Raw genomic sequence first — 23,810 nt, forward strand, 5'->3', positions numbered from 1 at the left:
CCAAATCAAGTAATATGGAGTAAATTTTATTTTTTTAGTAATGCTATATAACACACATCATTTTACTGTTGCCAACTAAACTGAGTACTATCATCAATCCACCTTTTGATTAACCATGGTTAAAAACAAAATTTAATAGTAAATTCCAATCAATATAGTGGCTATCAATATCATCAAATAGTGGGATAAAAGTGAAATATTGACGTGGTACTGATCCACTGATTCACAAAGTTTGATCATTCAATTTCAGAGTGGGATATATCATATAGGAGTATTTATTTCCAACAGATAAAAGTAGAAGGGTATGTTGGAGATTCCACCTCAAAATTAAAAGAAGCCCAAAAAGATTTGGCGGGAAAATGAAGAGCACTAGTAGTAGTAACTAGTAGTATCTTTCCTCAGCCACCACCATCCACCATCCCATCCCGTCTTCCAAATGGAATCCGATTCAGACTCTGATGGCTCTCACATCTCCGCCACTCCTCCCAGAGACCCAATTCCACCACCTCCACCGCCACCGACTCTTCTCTCTTCCAACAAATTCAGATTTAGGGCTAGAGCCTCCTCTTCCCGCTCCACACCCACTTCAAAATCCCCAAAACCCTCTTCCGATCCCAAACTCTCACCCCAAGACCCCTCACCCACCCCCTCTCCCCTCTATTCTCTCCCTTTCCAAATCCGCGGCCCCTCCCTTCCCAACCGCCCAATCCCCACCCTCGAAACCCTTCCCGCCCGCCACCTCTCCCACTTTGCATCGTTCTCCAAACTCCGGAGACCCTCTCTCAATTTCCAAGACGACCCCTCTCCACCTCCTCCTCCTCTACCCAAAGCTGAGAGTGATTCGGTTCCGCAAGAACCAAAAGGTGAATCTGTGAATTCGGCGAATTTTGTGAAGAGGCGTCCCAATTTGATTGGAGGGAATGCGCCTCTGCCTCCTGTGAAAATACGAAAATGTGGTGGTGAAGGGAATTTTGTGAAGCTGAACATGAATAGGAGCAGCAAGCGCAAGTTCGTGAACAGAGGAAGAGGAAGGAATAGTTATGCTTCGTCTGGTAGAAAATCTTATAGAAGGGGTAGGAGAAGATTGAGACCTGAAGGTGGGAATGAAGGGGAGAACAACAGTGTGTGTGAAGAGGATGGTTTGGTTGCAGAAAGCGCAGGACAGAGGCAGAAGAAATACGATTGTGATTTGGTTGAGGCGGCGGTGTCGTCAGCGAGGAACGAGCCGTCAGATGAGAACTTGGTTAGGTTGTTGAAGGTCGTGTACGGCTACAATTCGTTCCGAGACGGCCAGTTGGAGGCAATTAGGATGGTGCTTGCTGGGGAGTCGACAATGCTGGTTCTGCCGACTGGTGCGGGGAAGTCGCTGTGCTATCAGTTGCCAGCGATGGTGTTGCCAGGGATAACGGTGGTGGTGAGTCCATTGGTGGCGCTGATGATCGATCAGCTGAGACATCTGCCTCCCATGATCCGCGGCGGTCTTCTTTGTAGCAGTCAGGTACTTTATGTTCTCTCTTTCTTTCACACAAAGTCTTTGAACAGTTTTTGTGATTAGTTAACCGTTTTGTTGTTGTTGTTTTAGACGGCTGATGAAGTTTCCGAGACGCTCAGGCAGCTTCAAGAAGGGACTATCAGGGTGAGTTTACTGATGTGTGCAGTTTTTGGCTTTGATAGTTGCTCCTCCAGTGTGGTTTGCTGACATGTAATTGCTGGATTATTCTTTTATGAATAAAATCTAGTAGATTCCGATATCCATGTAGAGTACAAGTTTTACCCACATTTGGTATTCTCAAAAGCTAAGGTTTTGTAAATTCTATTCGAGGTGCCATTTTTTTTTTCAAAAAAAGAAAAAGAAAAAAGAAATGTAGTTGATTCTGATACAAATGTAGAGTATGCGTTTTTACCCATTTGCAGTAATGCTGAAAGCTAAGATTTTTTAGTTTCTATTTCAGGTGCTTTTTGTCTCACCCGAGAGATTTTTAAATGCAGAATTCTTGTCAGTATTTTCTACTAATTTATCTACATCGCTTGTTGTGGTTGATGAAGCTCACTGTATCTCTGAATGGTGAGTGGTTGCACTGCCTCTTATCTCCTTGGGTTTTGGCGTATTGGTTATATCAATGTTTATAGTCCTGTATCTTCAGGATAAACTTCAATTTTGTCCATGTAATTCTTGCATGAACTTATTTGAACAATGTAACAGGTCACACAATTTCCGGCCTTCATACACGAGACTTAGGGCATCAATGCTTCGTGCCCGGCTCAATGTTGGATGCATTCTTGCAATGACTGCTACTGCCACTACCACAACTTTGCACTCGGTTATGTCTGCTCTAGCTATTCCGCAAACCAATCTTATTCAAAAAGCACAATTAAGGGATAATTTGCAATTGTCAGTATCTTTGAGTGGAAATAGGCAAGTGCAAACAGTAATTTTTTTTTCTATATTCGCAGTTTTCAATCTTTAACTAAACTTTAATTCAATCCGTTGGATTTACCTGTTTTTACCTTGGATGTGATATATAATAGAATGAAAGATTTGCTGATGTTGATAAAGTCTTCTCCCTTTAAGGAAGTTCAGAGCATCATTATATACTGCAAATTTCAGGTATGCATGTAGAATTATATATTTCAAATATTTCATGGTCTATGGTTTCTTGATTCCATAACACTGTCTAATTGGATATGGTGGTTTTTTGCAACGGTGCTGTTGGGCAAGCTCATTTATTGCGATTGTCTAAAAATGTTTCTCAGTGTTGTGCATTAGCTCCCAAAGATCCCCAATTTCAGATAACCAAACTGTGTACTTTAATGACTTCTGGAGGGATAGTGTTGAACTTCACGTGAATATCTATACCCTTTCTTAATTTTCATGCATTGGCTGGTAATTAATACTTGCATCTTGGTTTTGCAGTATGAAACCGATCAAATAAGTAGATGCTTATGCGATAACAATATCTCTGCAAAGGTTGGCCTTTCACTTTTCTCAGTTGCATGATGCACAACTTCTTTTATGTGATTTTAATGCTTAATGTTAACGCTGACCATATCAATGCCAATTGCTATTTAGAGCTATCACAGTGGTATCCCTGCTAAAGACCGTAGCCGTACACAGGAGTTGTTTTGTTCTAACAAAATTAGAGTGGTAAGAAGATTATTCTCTAGGCTGGAGTCTGAAATGTATCTGCATACTAAACTGTTATGTTATGAATTAATTTTTTTGTTAATTGTGTTGCCGCTTTTCTCTTGTCTGAATCATTGACTCGTATTTTCTATGGAAGGTTGTTGCAACTGTGGCGTTTGGCATGGGACTTGACAAGCAGGATGTTGGAGCTGTAAGAAGAAAGACCATATGCATGATCATTTTGGTTTCTTTGCATTATATTCTCAGTAACTGGTGCCCAACAGGGCAATTTTTTGTTCATGTATTAAAGTAGTCCATTGGGATGGTGTGCCAATAGTATAGTGAAAGTCATTGTGCATAGACAGCTACTCCAGCATTTGCTGTGCCCTGTGCTTCAGACTTCCTAGAGGTCTTCTTCACGCCAGTTTGACTCCATCTGAAAAAGATGATATTTCCTCAAGTAACTAAATATTTTGGATGGTTAGACTAGTAAAATGGAGTAAATGATCCGTTCTTGGAATCTTTGCAACATCTTCATCGAGTCTGTCTATGAACACGTGCTATTAATAGATTGGTTGTCCTATTGAAATTACTGGAACCCTTGGTTTACTCATCTGGCATTTTTCTGTACCGACACATGTTTAGCTATCCATTTTGATGAATCTTTCCATTGCAATGTGCATGCTCATGTATGACACCATCATGTAGATATCAATATCAAAACTTCCTAATTCATATGTTTCAGGTAATTCATTACCGCTTGCCAGAAAGCTTGGAGGAATATGTTCAGGTGGATATATGCTTAACCACTGGTTGTTTCACAGGATTTTATCTATGTTTGTTTGCTTAATGAAAAGAATGACACACTTGTGTAGGAGATTGGGCGTGCTGGAAGGGATGGGAGGTTGTCCCATTGCCATCTCCTTTTTGATGATGACACATACTTCAAACTTCGTAGTCTTATGCACAGGTAATTGAATATAAATTGCACCTAGACTAATTACTTTAATCTATATAAGGCTTTTGTCTATCCGGGATTGATTTACTGTATTCTTTTCTCAGTGAAGGAGTCGATGAATTTGCAGTGAACAAATTTCTCACTGAAGTTTTCAGCAATGGCAAGAATTCGCAAGGGAAAGTGTGTTCGTTAGTCAAAGAATCTGCATCCCGCAAGTTTGATATGAAAGAAGAGGTCCTTTCCTTTCACTGTAGCTGTGTCAATGTTCTAAATTTTGAATTGATAGAGATAATTGATGTTTACAGATAACTTTTGAGCAGAGTTTTCTTATGGCACTGTTCCACAATTTTCCTCCTTTTAAAGTTATCACTGCATTATATTGATTGGAAAAAGAAAAGAGAGAAAAAAAACTTTAGTGCGAGCAAATTACTGCTTAATCCGAACATGTTGAATTTCTGACCTAGGTGAGTAATGCGGATAATGTATTCACCAAACAATCAGATTACTACCTTAGGGTGAAGTTCCTCAAAGTGGTGACTTTGGTAACAGATTAGAGGATTCTCGGCATATGAGGATTATTGGTGATTGACTGATTGCGCTTATTTTTTACTAAACCATTTATAGTTGTGAAGAGGTGGAAATGCTTGTTCTGATGAAGGATACCCTGCTTGGTGATGTTTTATAGTGATTTGTTGAGGTTGATATGTCAATTGTCATGTTACTCTCTTTTGTTTATTTTGGGTACCTTTGTTCTCCCTAATCAAGTCTTCTTAACCAGTATCTGATCAAAATGATGAAATAAACTTTGAGTTACATGAACTGTTTGGATTAGTGATATGAGTTATGAAGCCAAGGTGCATTTGCTATGCAACAACTGAAGTTGTGGGCATAGGCTACTATTGATGTGTTCTTCTGCCTCCTTTAGCTTTGTCAGGACTACACGGACACGTGCAGACACTAGCATGGTGTCTTCTTAGTGCTTGAAAACTGGGCATAATAATAAAGTGCCTTGGTGAATTTCCTCTGGCATATCTTTACGTTCTAAATTGCTTAATGCTGATGTTTGCTCTGGCAGGTGATGCTGACTCTTCTAACGCACTTGGAGTTGGGTGAAGTGCAATACTTGTGTTTACATCCTCAGATGAATGTGACTTGCACTCTAAATTTCCACAATGTGGGTGGCAAATGTGTATTGATATATGTTTATCTCTTACTCTATTAGCTTGCTTGCATGTTTTAATTGGTTCTGGAGATATGCAATATTTGTGAATAGCTATTATGTTAGCTTATTTCTATGTTACCATGTTATAATATTCATTTCTTGATGCTTAAAGGTTGTGGTATTTCCTTAAGTGCAGACTTCCCCAGTGCTGCTTGCTGAAAAGGATAGAGTGGTTGCAGCAATTCTTAAGAAGTGGGTATAGTTTCTAATTTGATTACTAGCAACCAAATGTTACTAGTTCATTAAACTCATTTGGTAAATTAAGCTGTGGTAACTGAGATTTTCAGATCTGAAACTAAGCAAGGGCAATATGTGTTTGACATACCTACTGTGGCAAATAGCATTGGGATTACAGCTATTGACCTGTCAAATCAGTTGCAGAATTTAAAGGTTTATATATCTTAAGCTACGTCAAAGCTGTGACATGTTTCATTTACTTTTATAGGCTGGAAAAACTTCATTGCGTTATTTTTTTTTTCCTTTTTCAATGTGGTAATGATTATGGAGCTGTTTCTCTTGTTCTTTGTGATATTGCCTTAGTTCAAGCGAGAAATAACATATGAGGTGAAGGACCCAGCATATTGTTATACAATTATGGAAGTACCAGGGGATTTTTTTTCTCTATCAGCTCATCTTACAAAATGGTTATCAGAAGTTGAAATCTGTAAGGTGATTAATTTTATGGTTAACAATTTAGAAACTGTTTCTCAATTTCATTGTGTGAATATTTATATGCAATGTAGCCACTGGATATTGAGTTACCTTTTATGAGCTCCAACTGACATTTGATCATATTGTCACACATTGTTTGGAAGTCTACTCGCTTAAAGAAACCAAAAAATATGAGATATTCAAGGGTTAGAGTTCTGACCAGGAAGTCAACAGGGTCGAGCTATGACATCATCAACAATTAAATGAAAATTAATTTTTACATTCATTTTTATTAAAATGATGAAATTAATATTAGGAAATGTTTGTGGCCCTATCATTAGGGTGTTAGTAAAATGATTATAAGCTTTAATTTAAATTATTGCATTTAGTTTTGCGTTTTCTTTTCTATGCTCTTGACTGTTGTAACCTACAAACAATGTGTTCTGCTTTTTCTTCGATTAGGTACGGAAGTTGGATGCAATGTTTAATGCTGCAGCCTTTGCGGCGAATGTGTGTGAAAAGATGCATGGTTGCTATGGTTGTCAGCATACACCATGCTTGCAAAGAAATATTTTGGATTACTTCAATGGAGAAGATAATTCTGACATTTCTAATAAGATGGGTCAAAGCAGGTTGATGTTAATCTTTGCTGTGTTAACTTCTATCATAATACTATATAATACATGAGTGTCTAAATTTTGAACATGTGAATCATACAGTCCATGTAGTTGATTTAGTACATTAAGTATCCATGTTTTTATTTGGAGATGCTTTTTAATCATACTAATAATAAAACCATGATTTACATGTGCAGCCCATTTTTGCGAGCAGATATAAAGGTGAGGGGTTTTACAGGGTATCTAGATTCTTTACTAATGGCCACTCATGTTTGGCAGTAACATTTGATTTTTTTTTGGCACAACAAGGTCTTTCTACAGGGTAACTCACACGCTAAATTCACCCCCAGAGCTGTTGCAAGGATAATGCATGGAATTGCAAGCCCAGCCTATCCTTCTACGTCTTGGTCTAAAACTCATTTCTGGTATCTCAAAATTTCCGATTTCCACTGAAATACTTCCCATTAATTCGTTGTTTTGGGCCTTTTAGCAGGGTTCACACCATTCATCATTTATGGGGGGATAAGCCAGTTAAACACCTGAAACAAATCTTAAATAAGACACATTATCTGTAACTCTTTTACTCATATGCTATTAGTGATAGTAAAAGTAACATTGGTGCCTCTCATCTCCTGGATGATGTCAGTTTAAATTAGAAATTGTGAAGGATAGTTTTCTTGCTTCTTCTATCCTGTGCAAGGTCTGACCAATCATATGATAGGTCTCGCAAGACCAGATTGATGTTCATCTTTTCAACACATATCCATTTCCTTGAGGAGCACAAGAAAATATAGATACTATAATGTTTTTCCTTCTTACACATAGCTCCTCAGTGGTACACAGTTTCTGATGGTGTGTGAAAATTTTAATGGTATCCTGTAAAAGATTTCAATAACAAATAGAAATTACACTCTGGCCCAACTAAATACAATCCTTCACAAGCCTTGAAACAGTCAAGTTGGTGGACCCATGTCAAAATTCAATGTTTTATGGGGTGTGGAAAAAAATGGAACTATCTTATTTTGATGTGGTGAGTGTGCAGTGAACAATGGTGTGAAATTACATTGCACCTCTAGGGTTAGTGATTTTACTTTACAGTTATATAAATCTCCCGCGTTGGACGAAGTCTAAGGTCACTTAAGCTTTACTCCACTTTAATGCATTGGGGCCATTTGTATAGCACTGCACTCTTGCGAGCCATTTATGGTGTGTGGTAATGGCTTGAAATTCTTCACCAAGGATGAAGCTGAGCTGGTTATGCTAATTCTGGATCACAGGGGAAGGTATACACAAATAGACTTCCAGGTGATAATGGAAGCAGCACAAGCAGAACTCATGAATGTTGTAGGAAAGAATGCACTCTAACTGTCCAGGATCAGGCATCCAGCAAATAAACTGCAGCGCCTCTGAAGGTAATAGACTGATGAAAATTATCTTTAGCTAATTGTACATATCTTCAACTAATTGTTCTTTGGGATTATGTAAAACAGATGTTGCCTAGACTTATTGGCCTTGCAAAGTGTTTACTGCGAGTCAAATCGCAATTCAAAAGATGACATGTTTGACCACAGCGCAACATTACGGATGATTTTATTTGTCAACGTACAAATGTGCTAACTTATGGCAGGTAAGCTGCTCCCCCACTTCCCCTTTCTTCCCTGCACTCTCTGTTTAGGTATAAGAAAACATGAATGTGAATATGTCTAGACAAGATCTTGTACCACAACGTAAAAAAAGAATTTGTGCATGATTGGCTAATGTACTTTGTACCCATACGTAGTGTATTCCACTGCATATTTAAGCTACTGAACTGTGTGGTATGAAGTGCATAAACTAACACTATATTATTATGCACACATGAACAACAGTTACTGACTGGCTCTGGCATCCTTTTTGGCAGGAAGGGCCGAGTGAAGATTTGCATGAACCAGAGGGAAGGGCCCAAGTATGAAATCCAACTCCTCATAGCTTCCATACATTCATCATATTACAGTTCTTAACGTGGCATAGTTATTTCAACAACAGGGTATTTAGAAACCATACAAGGGTTGAGCAATTTAATCTGCAACTGGATTCTGATCTCAATACCTGGCTGACAATCCAAATGGGTTGCCTTGTTCTTAGGCTGCCCGTACAATCCAACAGGGAAAAGAGTTAAAGACGGAACTGTTATCTTTTTTCTTGGAGTGGTTATTACCAAATGGTATTATTAATGGGTGCCTTGCCGTTAAATCAGAGGGTTTCGTTAGAAAACAGTTGAGTTGAATTTTGCATCATTTCATTGGAAGTGAGACAGATGGGTTTGTAAATGTTATCATAAACGGCACTCCGTGTTGGTCCGATGAGAGGAATATGATTTTTGGAATTTGTATAAAACCGGTTTACGAGTCAAAAGCCATTTATTCGAAGTGATTTTACACGCAATAAAGTCCCTCAAGTTGAATTAAAACTTAAGGAAAGGCGCTTTCGCTTCGATATTATCAAATAAGAGGGAAAATATTGTAGGTTGTATAGTCTCCCAAGTAAAAGAATAATTAAATCCGAAGAAAGAGTCACGTCTTTACGGCGGATGGAGGCTTCTAAAGGACAAATGCCTGCCCCCCTAACGCCCCCACCCACACCCCCTGCCCCTTTTTTTGGCAAGTCTATGCGCCCATGCCCTTCACATTCACATTAGCTTTAGAAAAATTTATCCAAAATAGTTAATGAAAATGTAATTTTTGAGAGTAATGATATAGTTAAGCATTTGATAAATCGTGATTTGACTTTTGATAAAAAATAAATAATAATAATAATAATAATAATAAAAAGGCCATTGCACCCAAATACAAATACTCTATGGAACAACAAAAGAAAGGAAACAAAAAAACGAAAAGAAAAGCAAAATGAAGGAGGGAAGTGGAGGTATATTCTAGACATGATTTGAACAAGGGAGGCATATTCAGTTGATGGAGAAAGGCAAAGACCGTTAGTTGGTAAAGAAGAAGACCTGGAAGAAGAAGAAGAAGAAGAAGAAGAAGGCTTTGTTCATTTGACGTCTTAACAAAAGAGACCCCAATTCCCTCCTCTAGTCTTCTCTCCAGATGAATAAAAACTCGCTGGCCTTAAAAGAAAGCCTTTAATGCTGCAGACAGAACCAACCAGAAACCAGTCCTAACTTTCCTCCATATTCACCACCAACAACCTCGAGATACACCACGTAATAACGCCCTACAAGACACGACAACAGAACACTATTCGTTGCAAAAATCAAGAACCTCGAATCAAGGTATCTCATTATTGGAGTCAAAAGAGCAGGAGGAGAGAGAGAAATGGAAGACGTGGCGGCTACATCGGCTTCATCGTCGTCCTCGTCGCTTTCATCATCATCATCCTCAATCTTTACCAATTACCCTCTCATTTCTGCACTCGTGGCCTTCGCTATTGCCCAATCCACCAAGTTCTTCACCGCCTGGTATCTCTGCTCCTTCTCTCTCTCTCTCTCTCTCTCTCTCTCATTGTGCTAATAGGTTTTGGTTTTCTTCTGGAAAATCTTTTTAGAAATTGGATCTGATTTGGCTCTCGTTTTAGTTTCTAAATGTGTAATGTTTCCAAGATTCGGAATTCAATGTCTTGTATCACACTCTATGTTTGGCTAGTTTGTTTTTTTCTGCGTTAGATCAAATTCAATGCAACTACTATGTTATTTTAAGAAAATATTGTGAGTTTGCCTTTGTGATTGTATCTTAAAAGAAAATCGTCGCTTTCCCCAGATCTTGAAATTAAATATGCAACTGTTTGAGCAACTTAAAATTAATCATCTTTAACGAAAGCATTAAAATCCCAAGTCATAGGATTCAAATTTCTCTCTTTCTTTTTTTGTTTAACTTCATTACCCGAATCAAAATCACGGGATGCTGCGAAGTGCTAACTTGCTATGTCTTCTCTAAATGACTTGACTTTGTGTGGTCAATATGTTTGCTCATAGCTGTTTCATACAACCATGACATTTTTTGGTTTTGCTTTTCTTACATGGGTGCCATTGAATTGAATTCTCAATACGCTGCTACCTGTTAAAGGCCAGAGACAGACCAAGAGGGGGCCGTAGGGGCCATACCATATGCATAGTTACTTATATATTATATTTGGACAAAAAGATTTTAAGTTTGGCTCCTATTGGCTTGACTCCTAGGTTGCAGATGTATTGTCTTCATGCTTTGGCCCCCCTTGGTAAGAATTCCTGGTTCCATTTCTGATGGGGCCAGCAGTAGATATAACTCTAAGTAGTTCGTCGATTGGCTGACTTTCTAATTGCCCAATGCTATCATATGTTGCTGATAAAATGATATGAAAAAGTTATGTGGGTGGAGGATATCTTTTAATGTTTCAAATGCTACATATATTGTTAGATTTTGAGTTGTAAGCTTGTCTGAATGCTTTTGTTGCTTAGCAAAAGGCTTTCTAGCTACCGGAAATTTTTATGCTTCTGCACAGGTTGCTGCGACAGTCCTGCTTAAATTTAGTTTGTCCTGAGAGTCTTAATCTCTATAGATTTGCAGGTATAGGGAAAGACGATGGGATCTCAAACAACTTATTGGATCTGGCGGAATGCCATCATCTCATTCTGCAACAGTTACTGCCCTTGCTCTGGCCATTGGGTTCCAAGAAGGATTTGGAGGATCCGTGTTTGCAGCTGCATTGGTCTTAGCATGTGTTGTATGATTCCTTCTCTTCGTATAATTTTAATTTGCATATGATTTCTATAGAACTTATGTTACTATATATTCTGAATACCTCTTTCAAGGTTTGAGTTTAGCTGTCATTTGTTTACATCCTTAAATATTTCCCAATACTGTGAATTAGGATCGTTAGAATAAATGTTGCCTGTTGTGTGGGAAAATCTCTGATGTAGAGAATTTGGTGTCAGGTGATGTATGATGCCACTGGTGTGAGATTACAGGCTGGACGCCAAGCAGAGGTTCGATCTGCCCCTCCCCCACCCTCCCTCAAAAAAATCCCTCCATTTTTTCTCTTACAAGCTTTCTCTGTCACATATAAGAATTGAATTCTAAAAGAAGCTTTGTAGTGTGAATTCATTTGATTTAAAGCTTTGTTTATAACGTTGATATGCCTGAGCATCTCGTTTTCATTTTAAACAATTAGTTTTATGTTTTCAAACTGGATATTATTCAGGTTTTGAATCAAATTGTGTATGAACTTCCTGCTGAGCATCCTCTCGCCGAAAGCAGACCACTGCGTGAACTTCTTGGTCACACCCCTCCTCAGGTATGCTTTATTACATCAGATATGCACTATGATTAGATAGTGGATCCGCATGACATATATATTAGGGTCAAAGGCGCTATAGTCTATATAAAAATTGAAACATCCATTTATCTAGATCTTTCTTTAGTTAATTGAGAAGAACTTTTAGTTACCTAACCTTCCATGTTTTATTGAAATTATTGATGGACATTTTTTCGACAATGAGACTGTTCATCTACCGTCTGCACTCTGCACCAACAATAGTTGATCTGTAGATTGCAAGGAATTGTGATGTAGATATATGTTGTTACTTAAATATAAGTACTTCTATTAAGTTCCTTGCTTTAGGTTGTTAAAATTCAAGATTTCTGAGAATTTAAACGCCTATTTTCATGGAAATTCTGACTTCACAAAACTTCATATGCCATATAATGACATATGGGAAAGTATAACTCATTAATCTTGAGTTTACAGTGTGCGCAAATGACATATGCCTTTCGTGCTGTGGTCACTTTAGGATTTAGTCCTTCTAGGTTATAATTCTCATCTTCTAGAAAGATATTATGGTTAAACTCATCAACTAAGATACACTTAAGAGACGCTATGAAATTCTTGTATCTGTGTTGGTTCTTGTTATTGTTCTTTCATATCATTGTTCACTTACAGGTTATTGCTGGTTTGTTGCTTGGGATTGTCACGGCATCCATTGGCTATTTGATTACCTTGATTTGCCGTTGAGCTTGATGCTCAAGTTGATCACGGATATCATCAGGCAGAATCTCTGATGGCCACATCTCCGATGGAGAAATAGGACAGAATTGAAACTCAGCAGATCCGTCACCATTAGTCGTTCTTTCAAAATATGAATCCGACGGTTTTCATGTTTGTGATCTTGTAGCCATGTTAAAAACTTGTATTAAACTACCTCCTATTCATATGATCGCCTGCATTCAGAAGATGTAATTTGATTGATTGCTTAGTGTTTGATGTACCAAAACCTTTTTAACCGTCCAAAAACTGGAAGACTCTTGCTTGTACCATGATCAACGTTATCAAATATACATTTTTTGCTTTGATATTACTCTACCTTGGGCCATATGCTGGTCTCTGTGATATCATGAAATGTTGAATAGGAACGGAATACACATATACCAACTAAACATGGCATTATTAGCAAGCTTAAACTGCCAGAGGGTTTCTTCAATGCGGTTACTTCCCACACAATAAATTTAATCGGCCATGTCATGAAATTCTACAAACAATTAAATATGTTGTGAATGGTCTATAAAGAATAAATCAATCAGGTTTGCTCCAATATCCAGATTGCTAGAGATCTTTGGCACTTGTAGCTTCCTATACTTTGGTTGACTTTATACCCAAGAAGGCCAAAATTTTGACTTTATACCCAAAATTGCAGAAAAAACCATCTCTATCTCCACAATACAATCCCCAACAACTCCCGTCATCGAACGCCATGCAATGTGCTCGTCGGGCCTAACTAGAATGGCTCCTTTGTCAGTCATCTGACAGATATCCCACCATGAAGGTGAAGCTGGTGACTTCTTAACTTCCACAACATCCACGTAATTCTCCCATGGGGTCAATGCTGCCTTACTTCCTGCTTCAATTCCTTTAACAGCACCAGCAGGCCATAAAACACATACCTTGACAGAAACATTGAATTCCTTACCCACCTTGAAGGCAGCATGAGCAAGATGATAGGACTTATCAACTGGTGGTATAATCAGAAGGAACTCAATTTGGTCACCAGATACAAGATCCAGTGTCGAAATGATCTCCTACAAAAATACTTCACATGTTAATAAAAAGAAAAATGGAAAACCTGACATGCTACCATTTAAAAGCACTTGAACACCAACAAGCTTGACACTTGCCATACAAAAAATATTTTCTTTTAGCCATTAGGTAACAAACTTCTGGACAAGCAACCGGGACATAGAGCTCCTGGTTTTATCTAATGACATTATGTACAAACACCTAGCATCTAGTATGATGAAAGGGTCCTTAAGAGGTAATCCAAGTAAGATTACTTCCTCCCCCCTAAAAGTATAATAGGATTGAAGCAAAACGAAAACAAGTGACTACATACCTCACTTGATAAATTGGATAACACCCTCACATTCATATGGGGCAGCCTTGACCCTGGATCTGCAGAAGGAATATAGTCCCTCCGACGACCAGTGGGTGGCTCTGGAGCACCAAATAATGCACCATAACTGTCTGGAATCAGTGCTCCCTCGAGGTACCTAAATCAGTAGTGAAGAATTAGACAGGTACTAAAACTGCCCATTTAGTTGATGATCCAATTTGTCAGATTTGTCAATTAGGTGTCATTTTTCTACAAAATCATAATATTAGTTAGAGCTACACAACACTAGGGATTAGTTTGATTGAATCAAATCTAGAATTTCAGCAAAAGGTTAAAGCCAACTTAATTTTGAATGAAGCAGCTGCACCAAACATCAAGCTGAATAGGTGATACCTAAAACCAAGATCCTCAGCAGGGAATTGGAGTTGAAGGCTCTTTCCTTCTTCAAATATACATCTTAATTTAGCAAGTCTCGAAGAACCAAGCGGGTTGCTTGCATTCAGAACATATTCTGAAAGCTGTGAACGACCTATTGTGAAAATTCCATCCAGAATTGCCCTCTGTAGTCCAGATGGTAAAACAGAACCAACTCCACTATTAATGACTTGATGTACTGCAATTCAAGCGAAAGGGACAATAATAACCACATGTCACTAATGACCTAAGAACTGAAAACATCGCAGGGTCCAAAAGGCTCAAATCAGTAACTAATATGAAAAGATATTTTTCAAAGCAATAAGACGTGTTGGTTTACCAGAGTTTGCAACAGTTGGATCAAGACCAAGTGCAGCAGGAACTGCCATGGCTGCTCTGTAGTTTTGAACACTAAGTGCAGTATTGAAAATGGCAATCTGATGATGGTGAACAATGGAGGTCAAGGATTTATTTAAATTCAGAATGAAATTGTCACAGGAACCAAAATATAAATGTAGAGAAAAAGTTAATACCGGCTTACGTTCCGTTTCATAAGTTTCCAGTAAAGAAGATGGTGCAATACCCTTTACAATAGAGGCTATTTTCCAAGCAAGATTGTGAGCATCTTGAATGCCAGTATTCATTCCTGCATAATCGTGAAAGCTGTTCAAATGATTATCAGATTGACCAGGTCAATATTCCTCCTCCAATCAACATAAGTAGATTTCATAAAGCAAGAAATGGAACCTTTTTTTTTTTTCTCATTAGAATCTCACCTAAAAGGATATCTAGTTTCGGTAGTGTACAATATTCAATGGAAGATTATGTCTATATGTTTAACTCTGATAATTGTTGCTTTTTTGACTTCTAATTACAGAGAAGGCATGGAAATGTAATAACTCAATTAGCTATCAGCTGCACAACAATATGTAGAGAACTTCTTATTATTAGCATTTATGCGCATCAGATGGTAGTAGACATGACTCCCGCACCCATGAATGTTTGACATGTTTTTGCATACCAACAAGAAAGCCCTTCTTCATTTACTTGAAAAGAAACAAAAAAAATTCTAAACCCCAAACTATTTTTTAACTGTCTAACATTCACGTACAACCTCAAACAAGGTGTAAAAATAAGCAAGATCAATACAGTAGCTTCATGGGTACACACATAGGTAGCCAGTCCTCTTTATGGCTCCGTTTGGTAAACGTTTTTGTTTCAATACTATTCATCTTACTTTTTCATTTTTCTAACATTCTCCTACTTTTTACATCACATCAATCACTTTTTTATTACTATTCAAATAAAAAAAATCATTAAAAAAACAATTTTTTTTTTTTTTAATTTTTCCATACCAAACATTCTTACTTTTTTTTACATCAATCAATTTTTGCTACAGTATCGGACCAAAATTGTTTAACAAACGCACCCTATGTGTTGCCGCCTTAAATGACACACCAAATCCACTTCACTACACATTACTAGTGTCAATACCAACAAAAGAATAGCTTAGAGGTAGTGACTTCTGAGTATCCTCAGTGAGCCACATGTCACAAATTGTTACAGCAGATTCTTCCCAACCATTCTATCGCATGAAGAACAATTTCCACACCTAGTAATTCATGATTCTTTCTGTGCTATTGCAAAAAGCTTCAGCGAAACAAAAAATCATCATCTATACTCAAGGAGTTGTGTCTGCACAAAAGAGGGCTACTTACCAAAACCACCAGCTGGAGGGAATCGGTGAGCAGCATCACCAGCAAGTGTTATTCGATTGTCATTACATACAAATTTCTCAGCAACTTCTGCATGCATCACCCATGGCTTTATATCAATGACGTCTATATCTGAAAGCTCACGACCAACCAATTTGAATATCAACTTCTTGCATATCTACAAAAAGTTGAATCATTCACTGAAAACTAGTGGCTTTTCACTCTCTCAAGCTACCTGGTAATTCTCCTTTATACTTGAAGAGAAGTAGGAAACGGTCAACAATAGAACTAGTTTCATCTAACAAACTGTTTCTGATGAATAAAAAGTACCTCAGGCCTGAAATCTTCAAGGTTTTGCTGAGGCGGATAGAATGGTATCTGTAAGATGATGAGCAATCAGTAATTTAAAATTGAAGTATATGATGCACAATAAAATAATGTTGTTATCTAATCCTGCAATACCTGCAATACAAATTCTCCTTGCTGGAGATCATGAGCTACAAGGACTCCAATGGCTTCAGTATTGAAGATAAAGAACAGCATACCAGGTCTCTCATGGAGCAAGTACTGTCCAAGGTCTCTGCTCAGAAAATGAACACTGACAAGCTTTTGCATGTCTTTCTCACCTCTCAAATCTATTCCTACAAGCTTCCGCACAGTACTTCCTGCACCATCCGTACCAACAAGAATATTGCACTGAATATTCTTCTGCATATACTCCCCATCCTTGAGAAAAGTAGTAGCAACATCAACATATTGACCAGTGGCATCAATGGATACACACTCATGCCCCATCAAAATTTCCCTTCCCTTGAGGGGCCTATGATTTGGGTCTTCCAAGGCTTGTGATGTAGGAACATGGATGCCAAGATTTTCTAGCTGCTTAAGTAGTGATGCAGTTAACTTGTACTGTGAGAAGTGTGCAACAGAGACTGGACTCACAATTTTTTCAAAATCTGGTGTCAGGAAACAAGAGAATCATGTCATGCTAATCTTCGAAGGTCATAACAGACACAAAGTGTATTCATATCTCCCATGGCCTACTGGTAGGACAATGGCATATGTCAAAGGACATCAAACACTTGCGTGATACACAAAAAGGAATACCATGACTTCACATATAAAAATAAGCACACCCCATCTTTTAATCTCTACAAGCCCACAAGAAAGACTAATTTTGATCAAAGAAGTAAACCCAAGAAAATAGCCTTATGAGTGTACATATCAAAACACTGAAGAGATAATCACACCTTGGGGATGCATATGGTCCACTGAACCAAGAATAGAACCAGAAAGAGAAGTACAATATATAAACTTCTGCCATAGATTTACCGGAGGTTGAGACCTCTGGATCTCCTTTGCCAGCCCATCTATCTTGCGAAACACCTGACAAGGCAAATCAACACATTTTAATGAAACTGAAATTCCATAAGGAACTGCTTAGCAAAAAAAAAAACTCTCAAACAGCACAATTGAATTTTATCTTTCATGTATCATAATCAACCTCCATGGTTCGATTGTTGATGAAGTGTGCCTGTGGATGTTTAGAAAATGTCCTGGCTTTCTCCAAAACCGCACATTTGACACCTAAAAAGGCCATAAAGTACAATTATATGTCAATGCCCAAGTTCAGTGGAAAGAGAAAACTTTCCTATAACACTAAAATTGCATCAATACAATAATACATATAATCTCCAACAAGAAGTTCCAAATTTTAAAACGATGCTTTATCTTACCGCATGCACCATCACATTCTCACACATCCCAACTCAAACACTGTACCAGCACAAGCACTCCCCACCAAAAACAAATATTCACTACCCAATCAAACATAGAACTAAAAAACAATAAAACCACCAAAACTACCAGCTTTCTCGGCATCCAAACTAGGAAGGAAGCAAAAAGAATATATAAGGGTCAGAGAATATACCCAGTTTGGTGAGGAGTATAGCGAGAACAAGACCCACGGGTCCAGCCCCAACTATCAGAACAGGAAGCACCGTATCTTCTTCATCGCCATTGAAAACGTTGGAGTCTGACAGGCCCCTGCTTTGAATTCCAATGAACCCAAGTGGGTTTGCTTTGCTTCTGGCACTGCCACCTTTGTGGAGGCCATTCAAACTCTTCTTGACAAACCCCCAAAACCTCATGACCCCAGTGAGGCAGGCGACTGAAACGATCTTTAGAGCACTAAAACGACGTCACCATATGCACCTGAGACGGCCGTTCTGAGCGACGATGTAGACGGAGACACGTTCAGGTTTAAGGGGCCAATAAATTAAGTAGAGCATCATGAAAACGACGTCGGAGCGAGTTTGGTAATTGGAACTTGGAAGCGTTTGTGAATTGCAAAAAGAAGCATTTGTGGTTGAAAGGGAATGACGTGGAGAAATGTGAGCCGCATGATTGGTTGATGACCATATTATTAAAATCAGATCATTTTCTTGCTCTATAGCCTCTATCGAAGTTTTCAAGTAACAAAATATGGTGTTAAAAAAAAAAAAAAAAAGTGATTTTAAAATTGCGTTTTTAAAAATTGTAATTTGGGATTGCGGTTTCAATAAGTACAATTTTAAAATTTGCGTTTTAAAAATTGTGTTTTTAAAATCGTTACTTTTTAAAATCGCAAAAGCGCTTGATAAAGCGTATTAAAAAGTATTTTTTTATCAAATATTTGTTATGCGAAATAGTAATTTTGGTTTAAATTCGCACTTTTAAAAATATAAGCACCCTCTAATCTGCTTATAGAAATTTCATTTTTTTTTCCTATTTTAAATTAAGTATTTTTTAAATCACGATGTCAAACACCTTACGTTTTGTGATATCTTTTAAGAATAAAATTTTATTCATACGAAATCGCAATCTCAAACGCACCATAAGCTAGCAATTTGCATTATAAAAGGAAAATGTTATACATACACGATTTTGTGGTGATTATTTGTTTGAATTGCTAGTAATTTAAGTAAATAATGCAAGAGAATATTTAATTACAGGACCCACTTACCTATACAGGCGACTAAACAACCCAAAATATAAAGAAATAATACAATTTATTTATTTTTCAACCATCTTTATAGTGAATTAATTAATCTAACATTAAATTTATGTGGAGTCTACATGAATTTACAAATCTAATGGTTGATTTTATTAAATTTGTAAGATGAAATATGGAAAAATATAAGAAAAAATATTGACATGAATTATTTTTCCAAAATATGTATGGGCTCTTTCACATTACTTGCCAAAATTACTAGCAATTTAAGCAGGTAATTGATGTAGGTCTCAATCCCTATTTTTCACTATTTTACAATTTATTAACACGTGTCAATATGTAATTAAATAATATTAAAAAATTTGTTCAGTGACTAACGACAAGTGCCACTCCCTGGGAGTGGTCAGCGAGCAACCCCTTGCCTATGGGGTGGCGCCTAGTATTCAACCGCTTATGAAGATAGTTTGTAACTTGTAAGTTTTGAGTTTATAGTTGGGAAGAACACTATTCTTTTCACCCATTCTCATATTTGCTTAGAAAAAGAAAAAAAATCCAACACATGGATGAACCCTCAAAACTGACACAATTGGCCCAAATCCATGAAATCCACAAACTGTCATTACTGAGCACTTTGCATGCAAGGATGCCAAGGAAGAATTTATAGGATGATCAGTGACTTTTCACAAAACCAAAAGACACCCATGAATGATGACCCATCCAACTAATGTTTTATAATTGAGCTTAAGATTTTAATAGTACTGTTGTATATTGATGATTATCCTGTGCATTTTTCTGACATATAGCTGCAAGAATAATAGAACCAAATGCCTGATTCCTGAAGGGGACCTATCATGCTTGATGCAGTGCCAACATGGTAGCATGTGATTTTTAATGTCCTGCTCACTAGAGATAAAGATGGCGACCACTGCATCCCAGTTTCTCCACACTCGTCACTGTCTAATAGTACCAAAAACCCGGTCAAACATGGGGCATCCTATCACTTAATTAACCATTTGTACGATGCAGATTGCGCAGAACACACGTGAAAAACGTCAGAAACTCACGTTATCATATCAATTTGCAATCCTCCAACCAATCTGGAGCGTCTGATTTATCTCTCAAACTTTCTATCTATTTCTGTGAAAAATACGTCATCATCTAAGACTAACACCAAGCAGCCACCGTCCACGTGTCACCCATCAAATCCCACCACGTTTAGCTAGTAACCGTTAAAAAAGGACAACCGTATTTCAAAACAAGTTTCTCGATCTAGGGAGTAGTGGAATATTTTTTTCACTGCGGGCATTATTATTTTTTGTCTATTGTCACTGAAACTCTTCCCTAGATTCCGTTTGTGAATGAAGGTAACTTGTGGGTTGCACTTGCGCCCCACTCATTCATCATTTCGGTAGAATTAATAATAAAGTTCACAAATTCCCATGCAAATAGTTATTTTATTGCAGCTGCTTTTTTTTTTTTTTTACCATTACTGCCAGATGTTGGCTTGGTTCAAGTTACAACCAGGTAACTTTTTGGTAGTATTATAATGTTCAGTGGATCTGAACTTCATCTCTACCTCTGCAAGTCTCAAAATTCCATGGTTTTAAGGTATTTTTCTCTGCATATAAGTTTCCTCCTGCAAAACCCATCAGGCATTTGTTTTGTTGAACTGTTCAAACTTCAATCCTCTTAATTAGTGGGTCTTCCCTAAAGCAGGATCAAGCTTTAATGCCTTCTTTACTTTTAAATTCAGCAATCCAAAATAATGCTATGAGCATTTAGCATTTATTGTTCCGGTCGGGTTTTCCTGTTTTTTGGTTAATGGCTGTTCGGGATTTATTATTATTATTATTATTATTATTTTTAACTTTTGAGGCTAGTAATTCTGTGGATATTTTTCAGACGGGTCCATTGTTGCAGTGAAGGAAAGTTTCAGATATTTCGGGGGTTCGTTCCTGCTTGGTATAATAGATTTTTGTTCGGTATTACAGTTTTGGCAATTGTGTTTTAATTGTTTATAAAGGTAAACCATATGTTTTCTTTATCTGGTCGGTAAAAATGTCTACTTTAGGTGTCTCCTTTTGAACAATGATTGAGATCTAAGGGGGTCAAGTGTCAACAACTGATATTTCAAGCTAGATTTTTCTTTTCTGCTAGGAATTTCAGGATAAGACGTGAATCATATTGATTTGTTCTGCTCAGATTGCAGTGAGCCAAGTGTTAAAACTTTTATATTCACAATGACTTGAATGGAGGTGATCAGTGAAAATGAGATCTATAGAGGACAAGGGGTGCTATAACCATGGCTCAACGCAGGAGATTTCAACTAGCAGCAATGCCATTAGTTTTGAGTTTCACAAAGGAAATGGAGTTACTCGCACTTCCCACCATCATCGGACGGCCTTGGGGAAACCGACACCTTCAAAATGGGATGATGCACAGAAATGGCTGGTTGGATTGTCAAGAGTGGGAGAGAAAAAGCAATCCAAAACCAAGCCACGGAATTCGAATGCTGATGATTTGAGACTCATCGCTCCTGTCCCACAGAAGGAGCAGGACTATTCGAGTGGTGAGGGTGAAGGTGAAGTTGAAGAAGAAGAAGAAAATGGATGTGCTGGTTCTGCAATCACAAATCAATATGAAATTGAAACAAAGAAGGTAGACTGTGATGAGTCGGTCTGGCGTATCAATAAGCTGCCGCCGGAGAATTTGACACCGGTTGTCCGGTCGGTATGTGTGAGGGACATGGGAACTGAGATGACCCCAGCTGCAAGCCTAGAGCCTTCAAGAACTGCAACTCCTATTAGAGCCACAACTCCTGCAGCAAGGAGCCCTATTGCTTCTGGATCCTCAACCCCAGTTAGATGTCAGCATGGAAAGCAGGCTTGCGAAGGCTATCAGACAGGTCTAACATGCACTGATGGCAGAGGAGATCAGCCTAATCCTACCAGGCAGTGTGGAGGAGACTCAAATGCCTGCAACATTACTGACACCAGGAATTCAGGTCAACCTATAACTATGAGTCCTCTAGAAAGCCGAGCAGTGGCTTGGGATGAAGCAGAACGTGCCAAATACATGGCAAGGTGATCAAATAATGTTCTTTTCTTATGCTAATGTTTCCCAGCTCTGTCATGGGCCTCATAGAATTTATGATATGTTTCTCTGTTGTGAGTTTGTAGGTATAAGCGTGAAGAGGTGAAGATTCAAGCCTGGGAAAATCATGAGATGAGGAAAGCTGAGATGGAAATGAAGAGAATGGAGGTACTCCTTTATTGATTCATAATCGCCTTGTCTTAGCAGTATTTCTAATTATATTCCTCATACCTGCAACTTAAGCATATTCTAATGACACTCATAGCATCTCCACAATGCAGGAAAGTGTTGTTTTGTTTAGAAAAGAAGAAAAAGATATATATGCTTTTCAGATAAGTCTCTTCAAGGAAATAGGAGGCATTCATTGACCTTGCACATAGTTCATAGTATGCACATATTCTTCCAACCGGCACAACATGGACACAGAGTCTAATCTAACAGCCTCCTTTCTAATTTTGTTTTTTCGTGAACCAGCATTAGTAAGCATCTCATTTGATATATAGGAAAATGATACAGATATAATCCAACAACAAGCAATCCCCCATCTATATATTTGAGCCGATTAGCACAAGGAAAATTAAGGCAGACGCATAACAAATGCCTCTGGTAGCTTTCTTTCTACTAGAGATACCTACCATGATATGATCTTAGCTTTCTTTCTACTAATGTTCTGTAAATAGGTGAAAGCTGAGAGATTAAAAGCTAGGGCACAAGAGAGGTTGTCAAACAAACTTGCTGCAACTAAAAGAATAGCTGAAGAAAAGCGTGCAAATGCCGAAGCCAGCCTGAATGAGAAAGCTGTTAAAACTTCTGAGAGAGCAGACTATATAAGGAGGACTGGTCACTTGCCCTCCACATTCTCCTTCAAGTTGCCTTCTCTTTGCTGGTAGCAACTCTGCAGTACATTTTAATTGTAACATTCGCCAGTAATTTTTTTAATTATATTTAAACATGTGGATTAGCTGTTGAGCAAGCTACTGTTGCAAAATGCATTCATATGGTTCCTTCAATAAATTTTGGACGCCCATTTTTTGGGTAAGTCTTCCTAGAGATAGTCTGAGTGATATTCATATGTCCTGGGACAGCAGCTGACATCCAAAGTCATACACTGGCCATTGCAGATATTTCTTTCTTGAACTTGCTGTTATATCTGCCTAGTTAACAGTTGAAGGCAAGGCCGAGTAACATGGGCTGCATCAGTAGTGAATATTCAACTTCTGTTTCAGCTTCAGTTTATTTTTGCTTGGCCTTTGAAATGTGGGAAGCTGCTGGATAAGGTAGCTAGGTTAGGAGTGTGCAAAATCACCACATGCCGCCTATCAGCCACCAACAGCTGGCAGCCTCTAGGCGGCAGAGTTTTTGGATTACCAACTTCGGGTCGGTAGGCGGAATATAGTCTAAAAATTCAAGGTTCTGGCATCATTTTTGTCGGCCAAAAACAATGCCGTTTTAGATGCATATATATATGCATCACATTCTTGAAGTTTTCTTTGTCTCTCACTTCAGCAGTCAACTCTCAGTGTCACTCACTCACACACCATCTCTCTCACTTTTAGTGCTCACTAAGCTCAGGCTCAGCCACAGGTCCCTCACACATGACGACCTCAGCTCATTCCGAATACCTTCTGTCACCATTACCGACTTAACTTAACGATGACAGTTAATTAAGG

General features: G+C 38.1%; 4 protein-coding genes across 12 annotated transcripts; 3 read left to right on the plus strand and 1 right to left on the minus strand.

Annotated features, from left to right (window-relative positions):
- The first annotated feature begins 413 nt into the window (after positions 1-413).
- Positions 414-8,954, plus strand: LOC132176899 (ATP-dependent DNA helicase Q-like 5). 4 transcript variants are annotated; one of them, XM_059589059.1, is made up of 22 exons: positions 414-1,498; positions 1,583-1,636; positions 1,953-2,065; positions 2,204-2,416; positions 2,530-2,608; positions 2,915-2,968; positions 3,071-3,145; positions 3,282-3,335; positions 3,870-3,914; positions 4,000-4,094; positions 4,187-4,316; positions 5,158-5,256; positions 5,441-5,496; positions 5,592-5,694; positions 5,845-5,973; positions 6,418-6,587; positions 6,770-6,794; positions 6,882-6,997; positions 7,850-7,984; positions 8,063-8,199; positions 8,473-8,517; positions 8,598-8,954. In XM_059589059.1, exons 1-19 carry the CDS (start codon positions 437-439, stop codon positions 7,935-7,937), a joined length of 2,760 nt encoding a protein of 919 aa, XP_059445042.1. In that variant the 5' UTR covers positions 414-436; the 3' UTR covers positions 7,938-7,984; positions 8,063-8,199; positions 8,473-8,517; positions 8,598-8,954. The 4 variants fall into 4 exon arrangements, with proteins under 4 accessions (XP_059445042.1, XP_059445041.1, XP_059445043.1 ...); XM_059589058.1 differs by having other exon boundaries at positions 8,473-8,954; XM_059589060.1 differs by lacking the exons at positions 8,063-8,199; positions 8,473-8,517; positions 8,598-8,954 and having other exon boundaries at positions 7,812-7,942.
- A 497-nt stretch (positions 8,955-9,451) lies between these two features.
- On the plus strand, positions 9,452-12,892 carry LOC132177296 (uncharacterized). The gene is made up of 5 exons (XM_059589556.1): positions 9,452-10,026; positions 11,111-11,267; positions 11,479-11,529; positions 11,745-11,837; positions 12,483-12,892. Exons 1-5 carry the CDS (start codon positions 9,884-9,886, stop codon positions 12,552-12,554), a joined length of 516 nt encoding a protein of 171 aa, XP_059445539.1. The 5' UTR covers positions 9,452-9,883; the 3' UTR covers positions 12,555-12,892.
- A 35-nt stretch (positions 12,893-12,927) lies between these two features.
- On the minus strand, positions 12,928-18,359 carry LOC132177295 (uncharacterized). Its single transcript, XM_059589554.1, has 11 exons — positions 17,986-18,359; positions 17,560-17,642; positions 17,306-17,441; positions 16,518-17,011; positions 16,386-16,433; positions 16,059-16,233; positions 14,874-14,986; positions 14,681-14,777; positions 14,320-14,539; positions 13,927-14,083; positions 12,928-13,615 (listed from the first exon to the last, which is right to left on the minus strand). The coding sequence occupies exons 1-11, from the start codon at positions 18,203-18,205 to the stop codon at positions 13,187-13,189; spliced, it is 2,172 nt and encodes a 723-aa protein (XP_059445537.1). The 5' UTR covers positions 18,206-18,359; the 3' UTR covers positions 12,928-13,186.
- Positions 18,360-20,478: 2,119 nt separating this feature from the next.
- Positions 20,479-23,190, plus strand: LOC132178523 (uncharacterized). 6 transcript variants are annotated; one of them, XM_059590960.1, is made up of 5 exons: positions 20,479-20,655; positions 20,950-21,070; positions 21,250-22,130; positions 22,227-22,308; positions 22,821-23,190. In XM_059590960.1, exons 3-5 carry the CDS (start codon positions 21,316-21,318, stop codon positions 23,028-23,030), a joined length of 1,107 nt encoding a protein of 368 aa, XP_059446943.1. In that variant the 5' UTR covers positions 20,479-20,655; positions 20,950-21,070; positions 21,250-21,315; the 3' UTR covers positions 23,031-23,190. The 6 variants fall into 6 exon arrangements, with proteins under 6 accessions (XP_059446943.1, XP_059446944.1, XP_059446941.1 ...); XM_059590961.1 differs by having other exon boundaries at positions 20,950-21,009; XM_059590958.1 differs by having other exon boundaries at positions 20,480-20,655; positions 21,205-22,130.
- The last annotated feature ends 620 nt before the right edge of the window (positions 23,191-23,810 follow it).

Source organism: Corylus avellana, chromosome ca4 (assembly GCF_901000735.1).
Source record: "Corylus avellana chromosome ca4, CavTom2PMs-1.0".
NCBI lineage: Eukaryota > Viridiplantae > Streptophyta > Magnoliopsida > Fagales > Betulaceae > Corylus > Corylus avellana.